This window comes from Coloeus monedula, assembly GCF_965178545.1.
Source record: "Coloeus monedula genome assembly, chromosome: 4".
Taxonomy (NCBI): domain Eukaryota; kingdom Metazoa; phylum Chordata; class Aves; order Passeriformes; family Corvidae; genus Coloeus; species Coloeus monedula.
Window position 1 is genome coordinate 10,050,032 of NC_138784.1, and position 17,167 is coordinate 10,067,198.

The 17,167-nt window shown below is 46.7% G+C and overlaps 1 protein-coding gene across 1 annotated transcript in view; it reads left to right on the plus strand.

Annotated features, from left to right (window-relative positions):
- Nucleotides 1–6,317: 6,317 nt before the first annotated feature.
- Nucleotides 6,318–17,167, plus strand: part of ETV6 (ETS variant transcription factor 6) — a 123,149-nt gene continuing 112,299 nt past the window's right edge. Inside the window, exon 1 of the mRNA XM_082279851.1 lies at nucleotides 6,318–6,766. Coding sequence (XP_082135977.1) covers nucleotides 6,734–6,766 — 33 coding nt within the window. The 5' untranslated portion in view covers nucleotides 6,318–6,733. The remainder of the gene's footprint in view (nucleotides 6,767–17,167) is intronic.

Sequence of the window (17,167 nt, forward strand, 5' to 3'; positions counted from 1 at the left end):
TTCCATTTAAGCAACCAGCCCTGCTAAAGTACGTTGAGTGGGGAGATTTTGCCTGATGCAGCCCAGCCTCTTACCCCAGCTCCCTCCTACTGACCTTCCCCTCCCTTCAGGCTCAGGGGCTGCTCTCCCTTCTCCCATGAGCATCTGATACAGCCTGCCCAGCCTTGTCTGTCTCCAGCGAAAGGCAGAGGTACCCTGCTTTTACTCCTTGGTCCTTGCATGCCTGCTGGCCCTTCCACACATTTTGCTGGGGCAAGATTCTGTAGTGGCAGGGCAAGGAGCAACACCTGGCCAAGCCTCTTATCTCTTTGGAGGTGAGCAAGAGACCGTGCCAGCATGAGCTGAGGAGAGATGCTGCATCTGTGCCATTGAGGGACCACAAGATTCCAATTTAAGGTATCCCTGTCAGTCTCCATCTGCTTACACCACAGGTAGGGGAACTGAGCTGGCTTTAAACAGCGGGACACCCATGCATGAACATACAGCTTATGTATTCCTGTGCCTTTTCACAGTACTAAAGGCAGCTGCTGGCACAGTCAAAGGAGGGTGTGCCATGACCTGCACAGCACAGCAGTGTGGGATGGGGTACTTTTACATCTTTTACACTCTTAGCCCTGGAAGTTTTGCTTTGTGGCACCACACTGCAACCAAAACACTAGAAGAGGTAGAAAAGGACATGGCTGTAACCGCCTCGTGGTGCTACGGGACAGTTCCACAGTGGCATGAGAGGGGCCTGGGGTCCCAAGCAGTTTGGACTAACCCCATAGTCAGGTTTAGCTTTTGCCAGGTTGGTGTCACTGGAGTCAATGCTCTCAGGAGCTGTCAGGGCCACTCAGTGCCTCATTTTTACCTGCTACAACTTGAGCATATGTGCCAGGAGTAGCATTGTCAGCACGTGTCTAAGCAGTGACTTGTGCAATGGAGTCCACTTCTCAAACATGACGATAAACTTGTCTCTCAGAAAATGCTGTGCTGCTTTGAACAACAGTACAATTCTCAAATTTCCTTCCCTTTCTCAAACATGACAGTCACACTTGGAGCAATAGAAAACTTTTTCTCCTATTTACAGAAGCAATACACTAGATGATTCAAAATAATACGTGACAATGTGTGAGGGGGTGACATGGCTTAGACCATCAAGAATGACATGTAGCGTTATTTTCTTTTACATATATTTGCTGCTGGATGAATAGGTGTCATACCAGGATTTTTGCATTTCTATTTTGGCTGTTGTGGGTTTCTGAAATGGGAAGGCTATGTGAGTGCCTAAGAAAACTATACAAGTATCTTTATAGCAAAATGCCTGCAGCTTTGGGGAATGCACAAGTATTGCTATTTTGACTTAAAGCCAAATCAAAACAAAACAAAACAAAACTTTTTATCAAAATCATTATACTGGTGCAAATCCTATTCATAGAGCCAGACCATGAAATCTCAAGTAAGATTATAATCTTAGATGAACCAACTTGCAACAATGCAAATAAAATGGTTATAGCATTTCTCACTCTAACACTGCAGACTGCATTTCATAACTATTCCTAAAAAGTCAAGGATTTGGGGCTTCTATCACAAGAAACCTGGATGAATCTTGGAAAAAGGACTTGCTTGATAACATGAAGTGAAAGCTACTCTTACTGCTAACAATGAGAAGCAGCATGACTGATGAACACTAGGGCCATAAAATTCACTTTGGTTTCAGAAACTGATTTGGTAAGGGGAAAAGGAATCATAGTGCTAAATGTGAAGTGGGAATCTGTGGAGTATGCCCAGCCCCTGCCCTGGAGGGATGCCACAGGAATCACTTCCACAGCACCTCTGTGTACCAGCCCTCATGGATTTCCCTTTAGCCCTCAAGACTAAAAAATCAGTTGCATTCTAACATCAACATGTCCTTGCATGTTCTGTGAATTTACTGTTTCCTACTGCGCTTTGTTGCTTAAGAGCTTGAGTCTGTCCCTCAGTCTTGAAGAGTCATCTCTGTTGAGGCCCAGTAATGTCAGCAGACCCATCAAGTCACATTTGAATCTGCTCAAACACCAGACGACAAAAATAAAACCAGTAATACAAATGAGGCAAATAAGTGAGCACTAAATGAGTCAGTTAAGTTGTGCTGGGGAAAGATAAAGGGAAGAAAAAGATGACAGAGGAGAAGCAGTAGAATGAGTTAATGATAACTGGGTACTGGGAAGCAATGACTAGTTTGAAAATAAAAAGAGGAAAGGAAAACTACTACAATGAACAAAATCTCCTTAATAAAAGTCAATGATTATTGCAAACATCTGAGGTGTTGCGGTACACTGCTGAAACAAGAAAAACAGTACACAAGGAATGAAAACCTTGGCTTTCAGCTGGATATAGGTACCCAAATGTCTAACTCCTTTGGGAAAAAGGCTTCAACATCCTTCTGGGACATATGAAAAAAGCCCCTAGCCTAGCTGTGGAGGAAGGGCAAGTAGGAAGACACCGGGAGTCCTATGGCTGTGAAAGAGGCCCAGGTGGCAGACACTCAGTGGAAGCTGCTGGGCAGATGCACTGCTGTGGACAGAAAATTTTAAGTCCCAATGAAAGGGTGGTTTGTCTCCTTTACTTCAGGGTTTGCTGTTTTCAGGGACAAACTTGAGGCTTGAAAATACAATACAAATACAACCTAAAGCCAGATTTTTCAGACCACTATGAGAAAAAAATGCTTCAGTCTGTTGGTTTTCTCACCCTGCTGCTGTCCCCCAACACACCGCCCACCTTCCCTTTCTGGGAGAGCCCGAAGCAAGGCAGGAGCTTGGCTTCACTTCATAGGCCATAGTACCTTTTGCCTGTATTAGTGTTGCTCACATCTATCAGAACAAAAAGCTAGGGGAATTCTGGCTGGAGTGTTGATGACAGGTGGTTCTGCTTTTAACTAATGGGTCCTCCCTGGAGACAATCTAAGCAGTAGCCTCTAGGTGAGAGGGAAAGAAACTCACTGGGACCCTGTTCAAGGTTAAATACGAGCTAATGGACTTCCCTTCCGCTCTGTGCAATCTCCACGTGGCACAGATCTAAAGGGGAGCTGACAGCTGTAAAAGCTTCCTCCTTACTTTTCCAGAACAACTGTCCTACAACCATGGACCACCCTGCACACCAGAAGATTAGGTAGCATTTTTCTTCTCCTGCCCAGAGCAGCAGGCAGGACCTTAAGGTCTGAGGTCTCAAGAGATGAAACTAATGAGAGGAACTGCAAGAAATCAGGGCAGAGAAACAAGGGCAGAACCAAGCAGAAAAGCTAACACATGACCCAGGGTTTGGCCCTCCTTGTTCTGAGGGTTCAAAGGTGTTCTCCAGTCACGGTGTGTAGCATCTAGCCAGCATGGTTGAGGCATACCTACTTCTGTTGGCAAGGGCACACCACAGGGTGGGGTGGGGTGTGTTTTGTCCAGCCACATTTCCTTCCCAGCTTTCTTACAGCAGCTTCAGTGGAATTGACTTGTGGCTGAAGAGGCGCTGCAATCATGCCTGTGGCCTTCTCTACACATTCACCATTTCTTTCCTTACCTTTTCTAGTTTCCATCCTTTGCACTCACATTTAGTAAAGTATTGGAAAAAACAAACAGAATGAGCTGGAAGAGAATAGCTCTAAAACAGGTTGTGGTCTTGGACAGATACAACCATCCTTACTTGGATGAGAGGTTTGAGGGGATGGATCAACAGCTGTATTTGTAAGGGCCATTAATCCAAGTGCGAGGAAAAGCAGCTATAAGTGATCCCAGAAGGAACAGACGTTGAAACTCCAGGCAGAAAAATGAAACTTGGGACACACAGCTTCACCAGAATGTCTGTGGAGAAAAACAGATTACAACAGCACTGCAAGAGGGAACACTGAGGACACACAGGACGAGATCTGATTCAGAGCCATGTCAGGTGACAGATTCTGTACAAAGCCTTTGAGGCAGTTTGGAGACAAATGAAACCATGATGGGATTTTGGCTGCTTTCACAAAGGACCAGGCCCTAAATGTGGGTATCCATGGGCTGAGGAAATGATGACCAATTGAATGGGTATCAAAGAAGACCAATGACATAAGTGATAAAGTGGCTGCAGGGACTGATGAATGAAAGGAGATAAAAAGAAAGGATGGTAATGGCTAGGAAAATAAGTGATACCTGTGTGTAAAACACAAGCAGCCATCAGGGAGAAAAACTGTTTAGAAGAGTACACAACATGGATGTATCCAGAAGTAGTTGGGTGAAACTAGACAAATGAAAATACAGGCCAAACATCTTCCTGCCCATGGGACTTTCTGGACGGTGAAAAAGATTTCAAAAGAAAGAGATGCAAACCTGAAGCATTTAAAAGAAAAGAGAAATCATACAAGTGCTGTAAATCCTCTACCATCAGGGGAGCAGAGTAGATGACCTAACAAATCTTTTCCACCTCAAATTTCTGTATTTGATATACAGAATCTCAAAAACCTCCAACTTGCCATGAGACAGAGAACAATAACCCAGCTCTTGGGGAAAGCCAGTAGTAATCATGCAGGTAAAAAGGGAAAATGTCATGGTGATGAAACAGGATAAGAGGGGAGAGAGAGGCAATGCCATGCAATTGGCATTCAGTTTTGGACCCCTCACTTTAAAAAGGACATTGAGGTGCTGAGGTGTGTCCAGAGAAGGGCAACAAGGCTTGTGAATGGTCTAGAAAACACGTCTTATGGGGAATGGCTGAGTGAGCTGGGGTTGTTCAGTCTTGAGGAGGCTCTGGGGAGACCTCAGCACTCTTTACAACTCCCTGACAGAGGGTGGAGAGAGGAGGGGTGCAGTGAGAAAATGAGAGGAAATGGCCCTAAGCTGAGACGGGAGGTTTTAAAATTGGATATTAGAAAAAAAATTTTCCCTGTATGGGAACATCAGGCATTGGAAGGAGCCGCCCAGGGAGACCATCCCTGAGGGTGCTTAAAAGGCATCTGGATTTGTCACCAAGTGATACAGTGATTTAGGGGATACAGTAATGCTGGGTTGGCAGTTGGACTGGATGATCTCAAAAGACTCTTCCAACCTTGGTGATTCTATGTCTCTCAACGGCAACAACTCTACTTCAGCAGTTCAGCTGTGCTGAAGGAAGACAGTAAATATGAATCCTTCATTGTTGAGTTGGTCCTATATTAAAAAAGGGTCATTGGCTTCTATGCTGGGAGGGGATAGTACCTTCCCTCCCTCTCCCTCATTTAGTTTAACGTCCTGGTTTGCAAATGGACCAAGGGGTGCCTACAGCAGTCCGGCCTCTTGGCCATAAAGGTGAAGCAGCACTGCATTCGATGCCAGCACACCACGCTTAAGGCAGGCACCACGATACATGAACTAAGCCTTGCTTTGAAAGCACCGCGGTTGGATTCCCTCTCGTTTGCCATTTTTGGCACCAAATCACTTACAGGAGCCTACCCTATCCCAGTGCACAGCATCCTTCCAGCAGACTCCAGAGGCAGCTCTGCCTTGCCGTCCCACGGGTACAAAGCAGTGCTCTGCTCCCAGGCACCTTCAGGCCTTGCAATAAAGTGGGTGCATCTAAAAACCAGTCAGGACAACACAAACTTCCCATAAAATCACCGAGAGATTTGGACGAAGAGATGGCCGAGGTATTTTTCACTTTCCCCCTGCTCTTTTCACTCCCATCATGAGGGCTGGGGCTGCACTGTCCACGAGCCAGAGAGAAACGGGCGTTGAGACCATCGCGGATGGAAATCACACACGCTCCTACCCGCTGCGGGTGGTAACAAACACATCCCTGAAACCCTGCGCTGAAGCGACAGCGCCGGGCTCCGAACGCACGGCCAGGCCGGGCTCAGAACACGGCGAGCGGAGCGGGCCGGGCCGGCAGCGCCTCCGCGGACGCCCCGTGCCCGCGGTGACCGCGCGGCGCTGCCCGGCCGGGCTGTCCGAGTGGCGGCGGAACAAAGCTCGCTGCGTGCCGGGGCCCGCCCCGGGACCGCCGATCGGCGCTTAAAGGGCCCGCGCGATGTCAAACGGCACCGGTTTGGCTACGGCGACACGGCCCGGCCGCGCCCTTCCAAACCCCCCCCAGCCCTGGCCGGCCCGCACCGGCACCCAGGGCGCCGGCCAGAGCGAGCCGCACTCCTGCTCCGCCCGCGGGGCAGAGGCAATGGGCCGGCCGTGGCCGTTTCTGCTGCCGCGGCCCCTTTAAGAGGCGGTGCGGGTGCCGGGAACCCACGTCAGTTTCGGCCCCGAAACTCCGGATCAATGAGCGGCGGCGCGGCGCGGGGCGGGGCGGGGCGCAGCGCCCGGCCCGGCCCGGCCCCCGCTGCCGCCTTTCGGTTTCTCTCTTTTCCAGGAAGGAAAACACCGGCGGGGACCGGGGCCGCGCCCCCCACCCCCCTCCTACTTCCCTTCCCGCGCACTCCCGCGCCCCCTCCTTCTTCCCGCGCGCGCGCATCGCCTCTCACGCGGAGCCGCGAGCACGCGCAGGAAACACGCGCGGGGGGGGGCGCGGGCGGCCGCGCGCGCCCGCGGGGAGCGACGGCAGCAGCGAGGAGCGGCCCCGGCCCCGCGGCCCCGCGGCCGGACCCCCCCGCGCCACCCCGGCCGCGCCGCGCCCGCCCCCGGCCGCCACTTCCCCTTGAGGGGACGGGCCGGGTCGGGCCGCGCCGCCGCGCCGGGAGAGGAGCGGAAAGTGGGGAAAGCCCGAGAACTTCCCGTCTGCCCGCCCGCGCCTGCCCCGCCGGGCTCCGCCGAGTCCCTCCAGAGAGATGTCCGAGGCTCCTTCTCAGTGTTGCATCAAGGTAAAGCCCCATCCCTCCGTCCGCCGGGCCCCTGTCAGCGCGGGTCGTGCCCGCCGGCGCCTCGGGGCGGTGGGCTTCGCCGTGTTTTGCCCAGTCTTATTTTGGTGGAAATAACTGGTTTTCCCTCTTCTATTTTTTGCCTGGGCGGGCGAAGGGCGGCCGCGGGGCTCGGTGCCCCCCCCGTCTGCGGGGCCCTCCCCGCGCCGCTCCGGCCGCGGGCGGGGACGCGGTGCCGCGGGCTGTCAGCGCCCTGCGCTGCCCGGGGACACGGCGGCCGGCCCTGGCTCTGCTGGCGTGGCTCTCCACGACACGGAGCTTTAAGGGGGCCCCGGAGCTCGGCCCGGCCTCCCGCGGGCTTGGCTGCCCGCCGTCCCCGCCAGCAACTTCGTAGAAAGTTTCCTGCCGTCGGGGAGATGCAGCTGCTGCTGCTGCTTCTACCAAGAGTGGATTGTGAGGCTTGCTTTCTTTTTTTTTTCTTTAAATTTTTTTTTTCCTGGCTTAATATCCATATTAGTACTATTTATTTTAGTGGCTTCTATTCCTGGCATCGCTTGCCGGTGGCAGGTAGGGGAGCCAGGGCTGCCAGCCCGGCCCCGCTCCAGCAGGGGCTGGGGGATGTTTCCCCGTGCCTTGGCCTGTTGAAGAAGGGCTTACCCCGGGAAGTTTATCGTTTTAAGTGGAGGCGGCGTGAAGCTGAGACAATGGAAACAAAATTGAGTTTCTTTTTTTGTCCAGACTTTTCCTATCTAGCAGCCCACTGCTTTCCTCTCTCCTTTCCTCACCCCCCGGTTTTGCATTTTATTTGGGAGTCGCTTTGTCTTGTTGCAAGCCAGGAATCTCCCGTCTGCTCGAGACTAACTGTGCCCCAGTAAGAGATCTTTAGTGGTTGTCTCTCCCTGCCTGGATGGAAGAGGTGACTTCCAGACTCTCTCTAAGGGGAAGAGCCTGGAATGAACACTTATTCAGTGTGATGCTCTTTTGTTTGCTTGTCCCGTGTGTGTACGGGGGAATCTTGAGTTCTATATGGTGGGAACACAATTTGAAAGCTTCTGGGTGTATTTTCTCTTGCTGAGTTAAGTGCAATCAGGCCCGTGTCCCGTGAAGTCTCGTGGCTTAGAGTCTAGTTTGACTTTTCATAACATAGACAGGCAAACTGGATAACGGGGTATTGTATGTGTGTTACTGTATGGTGAAATGCTAATGCAGGCAAAATGTGTTCAATTAACTCATTGGATCCCTACAGATAAATAAAATGAGATATAGCTTCTGTTTTTTTTCTAGTAAACCCTGTAGAAAGGTAGAATGTGTTCCATGGACCGAAGAACACAAGGGAATGTCATGAAAAAGTGGTGTCATATGAGCTGTATTTCCTTGTTTTTGACATGTGTAATTTTGAAAATAGGGAGCTTACTTCTGCTCTTACTGAAATCAACAACCATCCTGTTGATTTCAGGAACTGTAAAACTAGTCCTTCGCTAGTGTCAGGAAGGTATGTTGTAGAATCCCACTGTAAGGAATCAACTTCCTAGCCGGAGAGATACAAACAAACTTCTGCTTCAGTCTCGAAATGAATAAATGCCACATTTTCATTACATTTCAACAGTTACCGGAAAACTGATTTTTGTGTTTTTTTTTTTTTTTTTTTTTTTTAAGTGACCAATTCTAAACATCACAATCTGAACTTATTTTTTAATGTACTGTTTATGTGTATAAACTGTTGTTACTGGCTATTTTATTAGTTTCTAATTTTAGAATGAAAACTTCTCAGACAGAAATGTGAACTTCAAAAGCATTTCTTCACCAGTCAAACCGTTCTGGGTAGCTTTCCCTTCAGCTTTTCTAACTATCATTGGGTTTTGGACACTTTTTTATCCATTTGATAAAGGTAATTACATTCAGCAGCTGGAATTAAGAGGAGCTGTTTAAATGGTAGCTGTTTATGTGAATGCAACTGATAGTTTCCTCAGTATTCCAGTCTGGCTCGTGGCGTGGAGTGTGATACTGAGGCAGAGGAAAAAGCTCCGCAGAGTACCCCAACTACTCTGCTTTGTTCGGAAATGTAGGCGAGTGTTGTGCTACACGGGTGTCACAAAGTTTCACTAGGAGCCTGCGAGCGGGAAGCAGTGGTGCTGGTGGATGTATTTTCTTGTTTTCTCATTCTTTTGTTGGTTTGTTGTTGTTTTTTTTTTTCCTCCTGCTTCCTCCTCCAATTTGGGACAAGGGTGCAGGCAGTAAATGCCACAGCACCTGGGGTGATGAACGTGGAAAGCTTCAGCGGAGAGGGTGAAGGCTGGTGCTGTGTTTATGCTCGAGCTGCTCAGTGCACAGTCTTCCTATCTCATCATGTTAGAGAAGTGCTCTAATCAAATCTGGGAAACCTTTGAGGAGGTGAAGTTTTGGTCTCTATTTTATTACTGGTTATCAGTGTAAGCTTGCTGTAACATTTTGGTTGGTGTGAAGTAGTTATCAGTATGTATGTGTGATTGCGTATTGATATGTGCTTGCTTTGCAGCAAGTATGTGCTGGCTGACTCCTCTGAGAGATGAAAAATACCCTGCTGATAGCCAGATCTTGCCAGCAGTTGGGTGTGTGCTTGCCTGGCCTGTGGCAAGCAGACCCACTGTGCAGCTATGGCAGGGAGGTTAAGTGTATGCATAGCGTCTAAAGCTGCGGAGAGAACTCATCCTGGGGTTTAGAAAATAAAACCTCAGGGGTGAGAGATGAGCATGAAGGTTGGGCCCTCAGTGTTTGCTACAGCTTAGGGCGTCAGCATACTCTCTGCATGGACTCGGAGGCTTTGGGGTTGTGGTGAACTCCAGTCTGAGAGGGCTTGAGGGCTTTGACTCCAAGTTCAACTGGGAAGGGGCATCTGGTGTGGTTGTTGTAGTCAGACACTGTTTTCATCTTCTTTTATAGGTGGAATATCTGTGTTGGTAGTAAACCTGTTCCTCTGATGCTGAGCCACAGTAGTTAGCTGATTATATTATTGTAAATACTGCCACAACATTGGCACTCATTACAGTACTGGCAAGTGATCCTTAAGGCCTCACCTCTCCTCCCACAGATGGGAGAATTGAGGCACCAGGGGAGTGTAAACATCTTGGCAAAGACTAATATGGGAGCAAAAACTCAAAGGGAGACAGGACTAGCAGTTTAGACACAGATGATGATTTTTGTGATTAATTAAGGTCTATGTGGGGATAAGTTCTGTTTAAAACCTCACCTGGAGCTTTCTGATTGTCAGGATCTTCTTATTTTTTTGCCTGAAATGAATATACCTTGAGAATATTGCTGTGGCGTCATATGGAGATTCAAAATTCAGCAGGCAAATGGAAGGCTCCTGAAGGACACAGTTTAATTTGTTTATTGTATTTTTTATAAATAGGACACTTCCGGTTGCTTAGTCTGACTTACCATGCTACCATACAATTGTGCTGGCCCAAGTGTGGAGTTGTGGGGGAACTAAAACTGGGGGTATGGGGACAGAGCAGCTGCTTCAGGTCTTGCAGACCAGGACTTCTCTGAGCCCAGGGTCCCTTCTGTGCACCTGGCTGATGCTTGAGCTGAGAGTGCTTTCTGTGCGCAGCACTGAAGGCACAGAGCCTCACTGTTAGTCAGGTTTCACAACTGGTTTCAGTGCAGATTTTATGTAGGTGCACGCTGGTGGATATAGGTGCTCTCTCTTGTGTTGAGCTCGATGAGGTGGCTGCAGGAGTCAGCACAGGATCCTGAACTGAAGGACTTCATAGAGTGCTCATTTTGGATTGGAGGATGTACTTTGTAGTAGTTTAAAAAAGGCAGAGGAAAAAAAAAAAAGCTGAAGGACAAAGAATCGGTGTAGTGTTTGAGGTTTCAATCTTAACTGGCTCCCCCAGACTGACTTAATTTTTGGATGGTGGGTTATGTCTCCTGATACCTCATTCATTCTGTTTCTGCAAAGAGCCCTCTCCCCCTGAAGGCTTCCCATGGTGAGGGAGAGACTGTCCAGCACCACACGGCCAGAATCCTGTTATCCTCAGCCAAGGCTGAGTATCTGTCAGTGCAGAGCATGTTCCTTAATGTTTACTTGTGTACTAGGAGGAGGATCCTTCTTCTGTTAGTGTCAGTGACAAAACTGTCATTAAATTCAGTGGTGTAGGATTGAATGGTAGGAGACCAGTGTTTGGAAGTACATACTATTTAACACCCGATTAATCACTTAACTCCTTGGCACCAGGTAAATTGAATCCCTCTGAAGCGAAATTTTACTAGCACTGCCCCAATTAAACACTGGTCATTAGCATTCACTGTGTCATTACAGGTGAAGTCAGTTTCCTGGGAGGCAACCCATTAAAACAGCATCTTGAATCTGAAATGCCCCAGTGAAACAGAGGATACTTTAATGATAATTTATATGCATATTGCAGCATGCATCCCAAAGTGCCTTTTGGAGGGAGGTGACTAAACGGTGCTCTGCTGATAGAAATGATGATAAGAGGGAGATGAAGTCTTGTACAGTGACACAGAAGCAATCTTTCTGCCTTTCAGAAAAGTTATCTGGGTCCTTGAGTGCTTGTGTTCCAAATTCTTCTGACAAAAGCTCTCCTAATAACCTGCAGGAAAGGGAGAGAGCTAAGGTAACCTGTGTTTTTGGCCAGTAATAGAGTTTTGACCTACAGTCCAAAAATTGGCTAATTTTTTGGGGGAGGGTTTTTTGCATGTTTGTTTTGGAGTACTTGTAGTTCACTGCTTTCAGCCGGGGATCCCCGGAGTACCCGCAACTTGAAAGCTAGTGCTTCTGAAAATGATCACCTTGGCCTTTGCTTTCCCTATCTGTGAAACAAGCATGAAATAATAATGAACTCACCTATGCAGGGCAGTAGCAGGGCTAAGTATTTGTAATGCAGCATGGAAACAAACTGTGTTTATTACAGAAATCGGGGACAATGATCTGATTTGTACCTGGCTTTTTATTTCACACAGTGTTTTGGGTGCAGGGGTGTGGTGTTGTTTGACTGTTGGCTTTTTTGGTGTGGGCCACCTACCTCTGCTGAGCACTCAGAGAGAGCAGGATCTTACAGCTGCAGTGTGTCCTGATGTCTGGATCAGCCACACGTGGGCAGGGTGGTGTTTTTGTGCCCGCAGCCTTCATGGAAGGCAGCTTTGGGAAAGGCTGGCACGTGTTGCTGCTGTAGCTGTTCTGCCACAATCCTGCTCCCAGCCCAGGGCAGGAGCACCTGGGAGGGATGGCAGCCAGATGTGGCTGCCAGAGCTATCCCCACCACCTTCCCCTGACCACCACTCTTCCCAGGGCTCCCTGAAGCTGGATGCAGAGCAGGCTGCATACACAGTTCTTCTAGGTGTTAACTCTTTCCCTGGCAAGGGAGGACCCCCTGGTGAGGACAGTGGATGGTGATGAACTGCTAGCATTGCCACAACCATTAATTTTTAGGTTGCAATATGTCCCTGTGCCTCCCAAGGGAAAAAGGCTGCCTAGAACAGCCCATGGGTGGGATGTTCGTCTAGGCAGTCATGAAGCAGCCAAACCAGAGCCAGGTATGTGCTCAGGTTCAGCCTGAGCAAAGAGACCAGACAGGCCACCAGAGCTTCTGTGTGTTTAACAGTGGAGTTGTGGCAATTGATTCCTGCTAGTGTGGGTTATTTTTTAGGTCTACAACCCATGCCAAATTTAGACCATACTGGTTCTGATGTTGCTGAGTTGTCTTCAGGCAGTGTTTTGTTGAAGCACAGAGGAGAACTACACTCTTCATCTACTTCTTTAATAACGTGTAGGATTCAAGCCTAGATTATAGTGACCACTTTTTTTTCTTTCTTTTTTTTAGTTGTTTTTTTTTTTAAGAATGCCACTGCTGGCAGGAAAATACATGCAGGAAACTCCAGCCAAAGTTAAACTTGTTTATGGAATGTCCTGGAGCAGTGGTAAATAAAGGATTTTGAAAAGGGTTAAGCTTTTCACTGATGGATGGTATCATCTGCTGGAATGCTACAGAGCTCCAAAGTGAACTGGGTATAGCAGTTAAGGAAAGCTATAAATGATTCTTCATCTAAGTGATTTTCCAAATGTTTTTCCTTGTTGAGCCACATGCAGTGTCTTTGCTTCCATGTTGTTCTTGTATAGTTTGCAAAGACTGTCTTGGTTAAGACAGTCTGGAGAGAAAAAGGGTATGAAGGAGATTCTCACTGTGGTGTTCTATGGAATCTATGCACATAGAAAAAAGTAGTATTGTAAATAATTTTAAAGATGTATATAATACCAAGAGTAGCATTGGGTGTAACTGAAATATCTGTGTTAGAACTCCACAAAAATACTTTGAATGTGACAGCTGGATTTTATGTATTTAACTATTAACAGCTGTCCAATATTAAATCCAGAGTTTGGATGTTTAAAATTAAAGTAAAATTAAATATGATTATAAATAGGAACAATGAATGATTTCTGTTTGGTTTTTTTGTTGTTGTTTGTGTGTCTGCTTTTGTTGTAGATTTTGTTTTGGGCTTTTTCTAGCCAGCTCAAATAGGGTCCGATCAAGAAATTGCAAGTTACTTGTTTTGGGAGTTTATTTTGAAGAAAACCAACTGGCATCCACTAAGGAGAATCCTTGAAACTGATGAAATGGAGCAGAGAGTGAAATTCTTTATATGGTTTGAATTTCCACTGAATATAGCTGAAGTGATTTTTTTCATTATGCTTTCAGTGGGATCCTCCAAAACATCTATTAACAGAAACTAGGAACGTTTTCTGCATGGTCTGGGATTCTGTGGAAATCTATGAGCTTGGAGTTCTACTAGGTAAATGAAATGTCTAACAGTGCCAGAAATAGCAGTACTAAAATTCAGAGATGGATTTATCCAGATAGTAGGGTCACAACAAGGCATTCTGTAGCTGCAAACCACATTTCCCATTTATCTTCCTTTTTTTTCTTACAAAGGATTTCACATAAAGGTAGTTTCTGTTATTGATGGAGCCTCAAAAAGTTCTGCTGATGCTCTTGGAGGCCAAGTGCAGTGATCTCAGCATTTCCAGCAATACTGGGGAGCCCTTTCCTGACTTTCTAGGAGGACTGTGTTGTGATTTTCCCTCTCCATGACAGAACTAATTCTTTTTTTCTCTTGGTGGATTGGGACTGGAGATAGGTTTTTTTTTTTGCCACATTCCCTCCTGAATAGCTTGTTCTCATCTTTCTACCTGCCTTGTGCTTTTAAACACAGGCAAAGCCAAGCATTTTCTGACCTGGCCAAAGTTTAACTTTGAGGTGATAGGGTGTGAGGAGCTCCAGATTCTGGGCTGAGGCTTTTGGTTCCACTTGTTACTGGAGGCTACTGGAAAAAGCATTCCTCGGTAGATGGACACTCCCTGCCACATCTGTGAGAAGCTGCTTGGATGTTTGCGGTGGGCACCACTGTAAAAGGCTGGCTGCAACTTAAAGCCTGCAGAGCAAAGGAGGTAGTGCTGATGGGCCATTGTCACGTGTGCCACTGCCCTTCTCCTGTAGTGGCTCTGGTCCCAGCAGTGTCACTCCAGCTCCAGAGGAGCAGCTCCCTGCAGTTCAGAGCACCAGTTCTGAGTAGGGCAGCCTGGTGGAGACGTGTGGGTGTTGGACGTCCAGCTGGCATGGATGCCCATGCCATGCTGGATGCACACCTGAGTGGCAGACTCACCGTCTCCCTGGGGGCGAGGAAATGCTGGGCTGGACTGCTTTCACAGAGGGATAAGGATGCACTCACTGCTGCCAGGGGTTCCAGGAAGGGCACCAAGTTGCAGGAACAGTAGTGTTGATGGGTATAAATTTGCTTCTCAGTTGGCAGACTGAGTGGTTGTGTCACTGTCCTATGGCTTGAGCAAATGTGCTGTCTGGAAGAGGACTTGGGGAAGACTGTGGGAGCAGCTTCCAGGAGAAGGTTATGGGATGTAAAATATTTCATGGCTTGTGGCTTGAGATATGTATCACACATTGCACAGTAAACACTGGGCTCAAATACACTGGAGATCGAGTCCTAGCAAACTACCTCACACCAGCTGAGCCATCCATGACTGACCGTGTGCTGGCTTCTATTACCTCCCAATGGGAACAAATTACAACCTCAAAGTAAGAAGAGAGTGAATTAATAGTGTATGCAGAGCCAATTAGCACAGCTTAGTGAACCATGTTGACAGGCAGTGGCTGTAGGCTTGGAGAAGTGGGCAGAAAGTGCAGGGTTAGGGGTTTTTTTTCTTGGTAGTTTTGAGTGGGGCACTTTCAAAACTTTTCTGCTTAACAGAAACAGTGAGGTCTCTTTGAGCTGTTCAGTACTGTTTGCTGATAGATCTCCCAGAACTGGTCTGGCACCTGGGATCATATTTTAGGAAATGGTTTGGTTAGTGAATGAAAGAGAAAGCTGAGCTCAGTTTTCAATTTGGGATGACATAGGCAAATGAAACCATAGTGGGAAGATAACAGGGAGTAAAATAGAAATTATCTGTATATTGCAGTTTGAATCTATGCTGTGTATCAGTTCTGATTACAGCGTGCCTTTCTGACTACTGAAAAAGATAAAGAAATGTGCAGTGGGGTTGCCTGGGGAAGCTTCTATAGGAAGACAGGCTACGGTGCCTAGGACCTTTTGGTTAGAAAGGAGACTGCTGAGGGAGGTATAATAGGAAACTGTAAAATTGCACAGCAGTGTAAGGAGAGCAACTCCTGATAGTTCAAAGCTAGAGCTGGCAATGAAATTACTAGCCAGGAAGATGAAAACAAGTACTTCTTCCATCTGTGGAGTTATGGAACTCACTGCTGAAGGGTGGTGCAGAGGCTAAAAGTACAAATGGAGTTTAAAAAAGAGGGTAGATGACTATGACGAAGATATTAAGACTAACAGCCTGTGGTGGGGGGGGAACCTACCTATAATTACCCAGGGAAAAGTGTGTTTTTTCTGTGTGCCAAGCCTTTCCCGAAACAGAGGCTTCTTCTGGGGATAAGATCACAGGCTTGCTCTGATGATGTGTAAGGCATTCAGATGCTTCCATATGAAATTTTGCGCCCTGGAAGGATGGTGTTAAGAGCTCTTATCCTTCGGATTCTTTTCTGAGTCTCAGCCGCAGCAGTCTTGATTTCAAGAAGACTTAATTGTTAGTGAGAAGAGAGAGCTAAGGAAGAGTTGGTGTCTGTGACTCAGAGACTTGTGAAGTCAAGGTTGCTTGTACTAGCAAGAGATTGACTTTGCTTCTGTATTTACCCAGATTCAAATGACAGAAGGGAAAACCTTCGGGGAATACACAAAATTGGAATTACAGGTCAGCATTTGAAAGAGAAGTTTTCTGGTTTTGGGGAAGAGACAATTGTTTGCTTCTAAGAGCCAAATGTGGGTTACCCGTGCTTTTGCAAAGGTCTCCCAGTTCCCATTATCACCCATGTGAAATGTGTTCCTGAAGCATTAACTCCTTTTCACGTGTGTGACAAATGGGGTCCCAACTGCAGCTTGTAGCAATGGGCGTCAGAGTTGCTGCTTTCACTGCCTGGGCAAATGTTGCAAACATTCGCTCAACTGTCTCACTTGCTAAGAAATGCTGTCATTTGTACAGACCTTGCATCACGCTTTGACTGTGATTTTTTTTTTTTAATGGCAAACAGAAGAACGGCTATACAAAATCAATTCTGGTATTATTTTGCGTGTGTGGTTTTTAGTTATTTTTCCTAAAGAAAGAGTGATTCACAGTGTTGGATAGCCATTAAAATGTATTGATGTGCAGCTAAAAATGGCTTTTAACCTAAATTTAGTTTTCCTCTCTGCTAATCTATACAATGTCCACAAATATCTATTTAAGTAATTGGATAGCCTCATAAAGATTTACTTAGGTTTTTATTTTGGCAAATAGCAAATTACTTTGTTTGCTGGATGATTGATTTTTTTTTTGTGTAATAATTTTACATGCTGTTTATGATTGGCTTTGCAGTGAAATGTAATTACAAGTGCAGTGTCCTGCATCAAAACCTAAGCATTAAAAGTAGTTCTTAAGAAGAAAAAAAGGTTTATAATTGTACATGAAATGTAAGTATCTGGTACATTTTGAGGTGATATTACGTAATAAATAACATAGCTTTTTTCTTAAGCACATGAATTTTCATTTTTTTAATCATACTGATTGTTTTCTGCCATGTTGGTTTAGTATTAGTAGATTTTGTACCTTCACCTTGAATTTCTGTTGACTGGAGGAAGGAAACAAGCTTTCTGTTTCTGCAGCCCTAAAGCATTTCCCAACTTTGGGTGAGCTGGTCATTGTAGTGAACTAATTGACTGAATGGAAAGAAAAAATCTTCTCTCCGTATCTGTTACCAGAAGCTGGCTTGGCTCTTTGACAGGCTCGGGCTGTAGAGGTAGAATAGTGGATCCCACTCATTTGAATGTGCTTTGGCCTTAAGTATT